The 11,647-nt window shown below is 34.2% G+C and overlaps 1 protein-coding gene across 1 annotated transcript; it reads right to left on the reverse strand.

Moving 5' to 3' along the window:
* Positions 1 to 351: 351 nt before the first annotated feature.
* On the reverse strand, positions 352 to 8,700 carry LOC134266544 (uncharacterized). The gene is made up of 5 exons (XM_062748765.1): positions 8,338 to 8,700; positions 7,776 to 8,048; positions 1,018 to 1,209; positions 806 to 913; positions 352 to 506 (listed from the first exon to the last, which is right to left on the reverse strand). Exons 1-5 carry the CDS (start codon positions 8,698 to 8,700, stop codon positions 402 to 404), a joined length of 1,041 nt encoding a protein of 346 aa, XP_062604749.1. The 3' UTR covers positions 352 to 401.
* Between the last annotated feature and the right edge of the window lie 2,947 nt (positions 8,701 to 11,647).

Consider the following 11,647-nt stretch of genomic DNA (forward strand, 5'->3'; position numbering starts at 1 on the left):
AGACAACTTTAGGCCTTCCAAAAAAAAAGGAATAATAAAATTTAATATATAGAATAAAAAGAATTTCATGAAAAATTTCAACGTAAATGTACGTATTAAAGTTTACACAAAGAATAATTTTGTTAATGACAATATGTACAGTTTTTCATAAAAATATAAAAAAAAGAAAAAAATAAATGGATATAAAAAACGTCTGTCATGAAAAAATATTCAAATACATCATTATCACAGACAATGCAATGAAAGACATGGTAGTTGAAGTCTCTGAGAATATCACATCTTCTGGTATCAAGAGACCAGGAACAGTTCTTTGTAGTGTTTTATTTCATGCATGCCGCAACACAGAGGGTTATGCCGCAAATATCTTTGCCAAAGCTTAATTAAGCACACAAAACCGGAAATTATGAAAACCTGGGGTCTTCCGGTGCCGACTGATTCCAGCAGCTGTAAGGTGACAATCCACCAAACAGGTCGTCCATGTTGACAGTGGGTAAAGATTTTGTCAGCTGGAAAACAGAAAATATAATCACGTTGTTTTTTATTCAATAAGTAGTATATACAAGTAAAAGCATAAACACAAATTGGACTTCCAAGGCTTGATCGATGTAAACCTTAAACTTATATGTGTAATTTCAAATATTTGTACATCAAATAAAAAACTATACTTTTTCGTCATCTTCGCTAGTTAACGGTTTCTGATACGCTACTCTCCTGATTATGAGGAGAGTAGCATATCAGAAACCCTTGGCTAGCGAAGATGCATAAACGTTACAAATAACTATTATGTAATATAAATTAGACTAACAGGTTGGCACGTTTGTCTTTTCTCGTTTACGCTGGTGCCAGTCTGAGGAGCTTGGTTGTGATTCTTGCTTTTGAGTTCAGCTTGTCTAGCTATCTGCTCAGCCAGAATCTAAAAAAAAATCACAAGCACAGATATTTATTTCTAGCAATTAGTAAGATTTTATCACTAATTATGCCAAAATCATACACTTTAAACTTAACAATTATAGTTACCTGATCAAATGTCTGGTTGCGACTCGGTACATCAGTATGCTCCTGATACATTGCATCATAATTTTGGTGACGCTTTGTGGCATGCGTCTGTTGACGCTCGTCTTTGTTGTAGCGTCTGTACAATGCGTCACGTCTTTGCTCCTGATTTACAGAGTGACGACTTTCTGTCGAGTATTGTTCAGCAATCATTGACTGTAAGACATAACACGTATTTATAGATACACAATATACACACATAACTGCATTGTTTTTTATATTCTTTATCAATCAAATTTACAATGCACATTATCAAACTATTTTTTTTTCCATCTACAGATTTTAGAGCGACAGATTCATAACATTTGTTTATTTTTATATGTCCATGTCGGAAGAAATATTTTTTGAAACAAGAGGCCCATGGGCCACATCGCTCACCTGAGTAATTTGAGTGATGCAGTTCTTTACCAGACTCCCCCTCAGGCCTCTTGCTATAGTCCTATCATGCCCCACTACCACCTTCCCTTTTATGATTTTAAAACTTTAGAATCTAAACTACCCGAGGATGCTTCCACATAAGTTTCAGCTTTTCTGACCCAGTGGTTCTTGAGAAGAAGATTTTTAAAGATTTGTTCTATATATTTCTATGTAAAACTAGGAATTCCCTATTGTGGCCCCACCCTACCCCCAGGGGTCATGATTTCAACAATTTAATATCTACACTTTCCAAGAAAGCTTCCATATAAGTTTCAGCTTTCCTGGCCCAGTGGTTCTTGAGAAGAAGATTTTTAAAGATTTGTTCTATATATTTCTATGTAAATCTTGGATTCCCTATTGTGGCCCCGCCCTACCCCGGGGGTCATGATTTTAACAATTTAATATCTACACTACCCAAAGATGCTTCTACATAAGTTTCAGCTTTCCTGGCCCAATGGTTCTTGAGAAGAAGATTTTTAAAGATTTGTTCTATATATTTCTATGTAAAACTTGGATTCCGTATTGTGGCCCCGCCCTACCCCCGGGGGTCATGATTGTAACAATTTAATATCTACACTACCCAAGGATGCTTCCACATAAGTTTCAGCTTTCCTGGCCCAGTGGTTCTTGAGAAGAAGATTTTTAAAGATTTGTTCTATGTATATTTCTATGTAAAACTTGGATTCCCTATTAACAATTATTTAATATCTACACTACCCGAGGATGCTTCCACATAAGTTTCAGCTTTCCTGGCCCAGTGGTTCTTGAGAAGAAGATTTTTAAAGATTTGTTCTATATATATTTCTATGTAAAACTTGGATTCCCTATTGTGGCCCCACCCTACCCCCGGGGGTCATGATTTTAACAATTTAAGAGCAATTTTCTGTAATCACCAAAATATTTTGGCACGCATAGTTACAGATTTTGATTTTGAAATCATAATTTAATACAGGTGTGTGAGTGATTGTAAAATCTAAAAATAGTTTTTGAATTGTAGCCTTGGTTGCCATAGAAACGGGATACAAACTTTCTCATTTTTGTAAATCATGAAAATCTGTACTTTTCATGAAAAACCATGTCTAGAAATGAACAGAGATATCTAAATTTGTGTTTATTGTTGTTATCCAATACTAGAGATTCAAACAACGATGTATACAATTCAATTTAAATTTAACACTCGTAAGTGGTCATGTTATGCATTGCAAAATGTCAAAAATATAGTATATTTTGCTCAGTTTTTACAGACTTAAAACAAAAAAATGCAGCCATCTACAAATTAAGCAATAATAAAACATGAAAGGTTGATATTTGGTTATATTTAAACAATTAAAAAATCGGTGGGCAAATGATATGTGTAAAAGAATTTTAAAGGTGAATATTCATTTTTTCTGCATTTTGAAGCATTTTTTTTGTTTCCAAATTACTTCCCTTGGATTACTCTCTAGTGCTTGGAGGTACAGTATGTAGGCACTTGTAGTGGTAAATAAATGGTTTGGTGAGAAAACTTATCAAAGTGGGTCCAGGGTGAGGATTGTCAGTGTGGAAGAAGCAAAAAAGGCCAAGATATAATGCATAAGAAGACAAGAGGTAATTATAAATATTACAAATTTTAAGTATGTATACTTTTTTCTCCATTTTATTGGCTTGCATGCATGTAACCCGAGATTCCTTTGCTATGAAAATTGTGACACCTGAAGGGACCTCTGCCCTGCCTCTCCCCGGTACATTTCACAATAAAAAAATTACATAAAAATACATGTTGATGGCAGACCATAAAGAAATCAGATAAGACACAATCTCCTTATATATTATAACCAGGTCCAGTACAATCGATTTAGCTTGATACATGTAGCTAGCTAGGCCTATGTTTCAAAGCAGCTTTTCACATTCTTTTCTTTTTATTAAAAAAAGACAAAAAAATCGCAAGTAAATGACTACACATGTATTGATATTTATACTAGGGAGGTTTTTAAAAACAATTCAAGCAGAAATGATTTGATATTTTTTTTTGGAGGGGGATGTCTCCTTCCGCAGGTTTGAACAAATTGTCCAAATGGGATAATTATAATAGCTGAGTGTGAAATATATCCTAAAAGAAATGCAAATTTTCAGTGCAAAAAGAGCAGGGGAATTATATTTTGAATTTTTTATTTTTTCCTTGCAATTCTACAATGCGTCAAGGGGGAATCCATTATCTAAACAGGAAAAATACAGAAAAATTGCCTGCGATTGTCCAAAAGTCAATGCTTTCCATATAAATTTATGGAACTAAAAAAAAATTATAGCCAAATATTTTGCACTACTAATTTCTTTTCCATGCATTTATAGCATTATCATCATGATTATTGATCACTTTGCATGAGATGATATACTTTTTCCAAAATACAATGTATATCAGTCTTTGTTTTAGATAATATTAATTCAGAACAATCAACATGTATATCTATTCTTCTAAGTCACTTGCGCGGTGCAGTGGTTAGAGCTTCTGCTCTAGAATTGCAAAGTAAGGAGTTTATCCTTACATCGCCGGTTCGAATCCCACTGTGGGATGTGGAGACCAGTCCGTCGAATGAGACTGTATAAACTGAGGTCCCATGTGGCAGTAGGCACTGGAACAAAAAATCCCTCACTGTTCAATGGCCGTGAGTGATGAGTATAGGACAAAATTTGTAGCTCTCCACCAGCAAGTGGTTGTGTCTCCATATTTGTTATTGTATTAAAAATTCTTAAGACTGAGGGACATTATACAATCAATTTATTCTTCTTAACATTAAGTTAAAGTTTCCCTTTTCAGAAAAGAAAAAAAAATCCCAGGTGTATAAAAATATTTGAAGATAAATAATCCTGGTATAATCATGATTAAATATTTGTGTTTAACAGTAAATCCTTATACATTACAGCCATATTATATATTACACCTACTCCTATATATAAAACTATTTAAGGTAAATAGTTCTGTCAATATATAGTGCTTTACCTGTACATATTTTTGTAATGATAGTATGACTTTCCCTTTTGATAATGTTGACAGAAAGACGATTAATAAATAGATTGATGTTTATTATAAAATTAATTTTTATCTTGAATTTAGTGATTTTTAACAAAATTAGATTATACTCATTTTTTTTTTCAAAGGGTTTACCAAAGAGGATGAAAAGGAACAAGAACATATACACATGTAAATCATGGCTATAACAGAATTCAAATGAAACCTTGAAGTTAATTTTGGAAAAGACCATTTCAGGAATTGGGACAGCTGATAGATGCATTTCTCTTCAAGGTAACCAATTTCAAAAATCAAATCTAAATAGTTGGAAAAACACAGTACTACATGTAGTACATGTGTATGGTCTACTTATCAATCTTTTATTGATCAAAATGATTTTTTAAATCATTATAATATATGCATGTATCAAAGAAAACTTGTTTGACTTGAACAACTGTCATAATGATCATTAGAAAAACACCTTTCTTGATTTAGGGTTTGCTTAAATTACATTTATGTGTATATCCCCCCTTCGAAGAAGGGAGGGCATATCGCTTTGCTGTCGGTCCATTTAGTTTCCGTTCATTTTCTTCACAATTAACCGTTGCACATACTGAAATAAAATTTTGCATACAGGTATATCAGATGAATATCTAGGCCAAGTTCAGTTTTGGGTACAATCGGCCTTTTTTTTTTTGCCAGAGTTATGACCCTTGGACTTAAAAAAATTCCAATTATTTGTAGTTTCCATTCATTTTCTTAGCAGAGGTTGCACATAATGAAATGAAATTTAGTACACAGATTTATCAGATAATTATGGTTTGGGTATGATCGCACTATTTTTCACAGAGTTATACCCCTTGAACTTATAAAAATTCCAATTATTTGCAGTTTCAATTCATTTTCTTTGCAGAGGTTGCAAATACTGAAATGAATTAAATTTAGCATACAGATTTATCAGATGAATACTTGCAGTAGGTCAAGTTCTATTTTGGATACGATCGCACAATTTTAGACAGAGTTATGCCCTTTTGGACTTAGAAAAGGTCCAATGGGGGGGGGGGGGGGCATAAGTGTTTTACAAACATCTCTTGTTAATTCAGTTTGATATTTGTATTCATTTTAAGATATTGAAAATTGTATTTACTTCTGCAGGTAGAAAAAAATCATCTTAAATATATGAGTGGAGATGCAACATCAAGAAGTTTATAATGAAATCATGCAGTGACGTGCAAAGCTGAATATCACAAAATTTCCAAACAACGGTGAAGCCTGAAGTTGGAGATATGGCATCAAATTTTTTCTGCAGAAAGTACCAAGGTGTCCGTTACTAATAATTTAGTTTCCCAAATGAGGGGCACTGTAGCTGGCTTGTCAGAGTGATTTTCCTGAAGATGAAATTGGAAATGAGAATATTCATGTGTGTCTTCATATTGTAAATTTTCAAGATTCAACCATATTTCTAATAACTCAGTGAGGTCATTATTTAAGGAAGCTCTTATCAGCACACTAAAGAGCTCTACTTGAAGGAGTAGTTTTATGCAGTAAGAGTGATCTGCCCTTAGAAGTTTATAGGAAAAAAATTGGTTGCTTAATTGCCATTTATTTCACAATTTGTAATAGATTAAAATATTTTTACTAGCATTATCTTAGACAATGAATAAGTAATTGAATGAATATTCACATTAATTTTCCCAATAGTTTAATAACAGTGTTTTCTGTTCATGAATTTTTTTCTAGTAGAAATAATGCAGGTACTTGTTGAAAATGAACTAATAGTCTCAATGTGCATACCTTAATTTATATGATAATTTTTGCCTTTATTGAAAGTCTGCAGATCACTTCTTGATACACATACATTGTTTAGAGTTTCTTTAAATTGCATTTGATATGGTTTGCTAATTAAAATACATTACAGTTGATAATTTTGATAAAGGTTCAAGAAAAAAAAATTCATAAGCCAACAATACTTGTCTTCATTGTAATACTTTGTAGCCTTTTGTGCTATCATATGTAGCAAGTAACTATTTAATTTTTTTTGTGTTTTGGATTGCAGTGTTTGTTTCATGTTCATATATTATTAAAACATATAATTAAGAAAATATGATGCAGCCTTTTTAAATGCATAATCAGTAATAGAGGACTTTTATTTTTGTATTTTGCTTTAACTTGGGAGGGGGGGGGTTCTATATTTATGATCATAATCTCGCCTATTGATATGAATATATAATTCTTTTATGATTCAGCTGACAATTTCTCATTGATTTTACAAATTTTAAGCTTAAATACGTTGAATTTTATTTTAAAAAGAAAAAATATATCTTGTATATATGAAATGTTCATCAAAGCTGTTTTTTGGCGAAATGCCAATTTTATGATTTTTCATTTTGTTATAGTCAACATTTGTTGTTATTTGCCCATTAATGTTTTTGAATATTTTCATTATTTGAGACAAGAACCTTCAGATGAAATAAGTGATACATTGTGAAAGTTCTGCAAAATTTTTATTTTTCTTCCCAAAATGTTGTTATTTTTCAGTTTTGACTAAATTTCGAAAAGTTGATATTTTGCCATTGTTTGACAAAGTATTACTAAATTTTTAAATAATTATTAAACATATTAAAGATATCCATTTAAAGTGTTGATGTTGTAGTTTTATGAAAAAAATTAGCAACATAGTTCTAATCCTTAATATGGGTTTAGCACAGATGGTATAAAAAGTGTGATTTTAGCAAGATTGCCATGAACAAATTATCCCTATATGTCAGAAATTATGTATCCCAGGTTACCATGGTAACAGAGGATGTCCAGAAAAAAATTATGTCATATATATAAGTTTTACCCTAGGAAGATGCTATATGCCAAGTTTGAAGAAAATCTGAGACTATGTGTGCCAGACCCTTTCAGAATTACTTTGGTGATTACAGAGAATTGTTCTTAATATTTACACTACCCAAGGATGCTTCCACATCAGTTTCAGCTTTCCTGGCCCAGTGGTTCTTAAGAAGAAGATTTTTTAGTGACCCCACTCTATTTTTGTCTTTTCTTGATTATCTCCCCTTGTTAGGGGACTTGGCCCTTCATTTTAACAATTTAAACTCCCCCTCACCCAAGGATGCTTTGTACCAAGTTTGGTTAAAATTGGCCCATTGATTCTTGAGAAGAAGTCGAAAATGTGAAAAATTTACAGACGGACAGACCGACGGACAGACGGACGGACAAAACACGATCAGAAAAGCTCACTTGAGCCTTCGGCTCAGGTGAGCTAAAAAGAAGCATTTAGCTAATTCTTGAAAATTAAGACTAAAATCCCTCTTACCCAATTACATGCCCGTTTCTCCGGATTCTCAGCCAATATAGAACCAGACCCTGGTCTTTTGTTATTTGTTGGTTTAACATCAGGGCCTGTGATCATGACTGACTTTGAAATGGGCGCAGTGAATATGGCAGGTCTAGACGTAACATTAATTACAGATTCCATTGATGCAGGTCCTTGTAAGGACTTTGATGACTTGGTAGTTGGGTCCCAGCCTTTTGGAGCAAAGCTTGGGACATATCTTTGCGATTCAACATTTGTTGCCAGATGCTTATTCTACATAAAAAAATAAATAATAAATTATTTACTTATTTTATTCAATTTCATGATATTCTTACTAATCATCTAAAAAAATATCTTATATTTCTTCTCCTTTAACATGTTTAACAACAAAAGATTTTTATGGTAAACCATTCATGATAGAATAACTTTCATGAGTTGAAAAAAACACACGCAAGGCATTTAATATAAACAAATGAAATTTAAATCTTAATCTTAATAAATTTTTGAACATTTAATCTTACATGTCATTGTATACTTCAAGCCATCAATTAAAAGTACTCACCATCTGAGTGTGTGAGGCCGCCTGGTGTCTCTCACTCCTCTGATTTGTCACATTTGCCCGGTGTCTTTCACTCATTTGATTGGTCACATTTGCCTGGTGTCTCTCACTCATCTGATTGGTCACATATGCCTGGTGTCTTTCAATCATTTGATTGGTCACATTTGCCTGGTGTCTCTCACTCATTTGATTGGTCACATTTGCCTGGTGTCTTTCACTCATTTGACTGGTCACATTTGCCTGGTGTCTTTCACTCATTTGATTGGTCACATTTGCCTGGTGTCTTTCACTCATTTGATTGGTCACATTTGCCTGGTGTCTTTCTCTCATTTGATTGGTCACATTTGCCTGGTGTCTTTCACTCATTTGATTAGTCACATTTGCCTGGTGTCTTTCTCTCATTTGATTGGTCACATTTGCCGTGTCTCTCACTCATCTGATTGGTCACATTTGTCTGATGTCTCTCACTCATCTGATTGGTCACATTTGTCTGGTGTCTCTCACTCATCCGATTGGTCACATTCAATGCGGACTTTTTAGCCTCTGATACAGTGTCAATCTTTGAGAACTGTTTGTCAGCTGACACAGCTATCCTGAACTCTCTAGCTTGTGAGTTAGTTGTCTTGGATTCTCGGTCGAAAAAGTCATTTGTTGGTGCGTCCCATGCTGGTAAGACCCTCCTTGCCGACTCTCGCTCTGGTTGAGAATCCGCCTTTTTTTCCTCCCGAGCTGGTGACCTAGTTCTGGGTGATGAGGGAGGACTGTCCAGATAACTGGTTAACCCCAGGTCCTCCAGTGTGGGGGTGGGGTGATACATAGTGTTAGGTAATCTGGAGGGGCGTACCTGTTGATCGGCTTCACCTGAGGCTGAAATTAATTACAGTATAATAAAATCGTCAAACTCTTTGATAACAAAAGAGAAAATTCCATATGAATAAGAGATTTCCATAAATTAATAAATTTTAGTGACTTTTGTAAATTAATTATCTCTACGCACACTCTCTGCTGAGGCAGCTGTGCATGTTGAGGTTTGTGAGAAGCAGCTGTGCTCATAGTATTTGGATGAGTAGGATGCACTCTCTGCTGAGATTGCTCTGCATGTTGAGGTTTGTGAGAAGCAACTGTGCTCATAAACTCAGTCCTTGTATGTGGATGAGTAGGATGCACTCTATGTTGCTGGGGAATGTTGTTCACATTCACATAATTAGGTCTTGTCTGAGTTTGGTACCCATGTGGGCGAGTAGGTTGCGCATGTTGCGGCTGATATGTGTTGCTGCTAGGTACCACACCTGGCCTATAATGAGTTTGTTGCTCATGAGGAGGATGGACCGGAGCATATTGCGGTCGGTAGGTGGCAGCAGTATTCACAGATGCAGATCTATCATTGTAGCTGTTTTCATGAGGATAATTTTGTCTGAATTGCTGTGGTGCCTGCCTTTCTCTCTGCTGAGACTGATGCTAAAATAAATACAACAGTATTACAGTAAATTTGTTAACAACAAAAATATTTCATATAACATGCACGATTTTATTTGAGGTATAAGAATGAAGAACCCACAAAAATGTTTCTAACTGACCCACTGTTGTCCCACTTTGTCGGATCTTTGAGTGGGCGTGGTGGTCAGGGAGCTGGTGTGGCTCGCCTGCTGAACAGGACGCTTCTTAGGTGGCCCAGCCTGTAAAGGGATAAAAGAGTTTTTATTAATGATGTTTATTTGCCGTAATCTTTGGGAAAATAAATGAAAATTCCATAAAGTCTCTTCTCTGTTTGCTATTTTTAAAAGATAGCAATATATGCTACAATATATATATGCTACTTTAATTACATGTTTAATTTATACATAATTTATGCAATCTAATCAACGTCTCTCCATTCGTATAATATTTACGCTGGCAAAATAAACTTACTTTTCGGATTTACAATACATGTAATACCGGGAGGTATGTACATATATAAAAGAAAACTGAGACCTCCTGAGTCTGCCGGAAGTAGAGGACGGGGTCAAAATGTTAGGTCCGACCTCTTGTAAAAACTCGAGGCATCTTCCGGGGCAGGGCAGGAAACATCCACTCTCTTCTTGAAAAAATAGATTTAAAAGATCAAGAATTGTGCATTAGTGTTTAAATGTAAGTATGTGTATTTATATTATCAAGATATTTGTATACATATATGTGCATACCCGGTTTTTTTACTTTATTAAACATGTTCACACATCTTTAATATTGTAATGCACGTTATACATCCTTACTCTTCGTGCAAATATTTGATTTTTTTTTCATATTTAATTTCAAACTTAGGAGACCTTTTTTTCCTTTTGAAATTTAACAATAAACTACAACACAAGCGAGGATTTAGATTGGGGGGGGGGGGGGTGGGGGGATATGGACCCCTTCCTCGAAATTTGTGGAATTATTAAATATACATAATGAATAATTACAAATCGACCCTGGAATCCCCTTTCCCTAGAAAACGTAGACCACTGTTAAGAAATTGGAAAAAGTCGTATACACGTAAAAGTGTTCAGACCCCCCCCCCTTTCCCAACTCACACACATCACTTTCATTAATCAGATTTTTACGCTTGGTAAAGTAGTTAATGGTTTTTCAGTGATTTGTAAGTAACTTAAAATTATTTATAGATTTTTTATTTTAACCTAGCCCCCAGCCCCTTTCCGGAAAAAAAATTTGATCGGTCTGCCTTTGCAACACAACGTCACTCAGGCAACGGTTACCATGACGTCGTCATTGACAAAACCAAACATTGCAACTTAGTGTATGCAAAATACCTCTCCAAAAGAAAATCTCTAGCTATAACACAGTATAGCTTAGCTGTTGACTAAATTCAAATAATAGGATAAATCTCTATTGTCAAAATATTTGCAAATTTGCTGAGATTTTTAACCCTGGAATTTGAATATCAGTTTATTTCGCGGAATTTCTTGATGTAAACATAACATGTCGATTAGATAAAAACAATGGAATGAACAAAAAAAAATTACAAATTTCATTTAAACTTTGGTTATCTTCCCTTATTTAAGTTATAAAGTTATTTTCCATTGATTTTTAAGGAGGCAAATGGGAGAGGAGAAGTGTTTAAAAGCCTAGGGAAATACGTTGGATCTCTAGCTTTTACAGTAAATCGCTTGTTTAGCTATTCTTACAAAGTAACCCACAAAAATAACATGACAAATATTGGCATTACCCTCTTAAGATCGCTTTTATTCATCTTCAAGACTTGACTTGCTCTTTTGATTGTAGAAATTTCGTAAAATATTCGCTTGACTGAAAACACGTCTTGTCTCTTTGACTTGTG

This window comes from Saccostrea cucullata, unplaced genomic scaffold (assembly GCF_032062105.1).
Source record: "Saccostrea cucullata isolate Sc308-1 unplaced genomic scaffold, CSIRO_AGI_Scuc_v1 ctg14133, whole genome shotgun sequence".
NCBI classification, from domain to species: domain Eukaryota; kingdom Metazoa; phylum Mollusca; class Bivalvia; order Ostreida; family Ostreidae; genus Saccostrea; species Saccostrea cuccullata.

Excerpts from the sequence above, each read along its gene's own strand:
- LOC134266544 (XM_062748765.1), bottom strand. The coding sequence starts at position 8,700 with ATGAGTGAAAGACACCAGGCAAATGTGACCAATCAAATGAGAGAAAGA. Across the intron at positions 8,049-8,337 it reads CGGCCTCACACACTCAGATG|AATAAGCATCTGGCAACAAA; the intron begins GTGAGTACTTTT and ends TTTTTTATGTAG. Across the intron at positions 507-805 it reads AAAGACAAACGTGCCAACCT|CTGACAAAATCTTTACCCAC; the intron begins GTTAGTCTAATT and ends TCTGTTTTCCAG.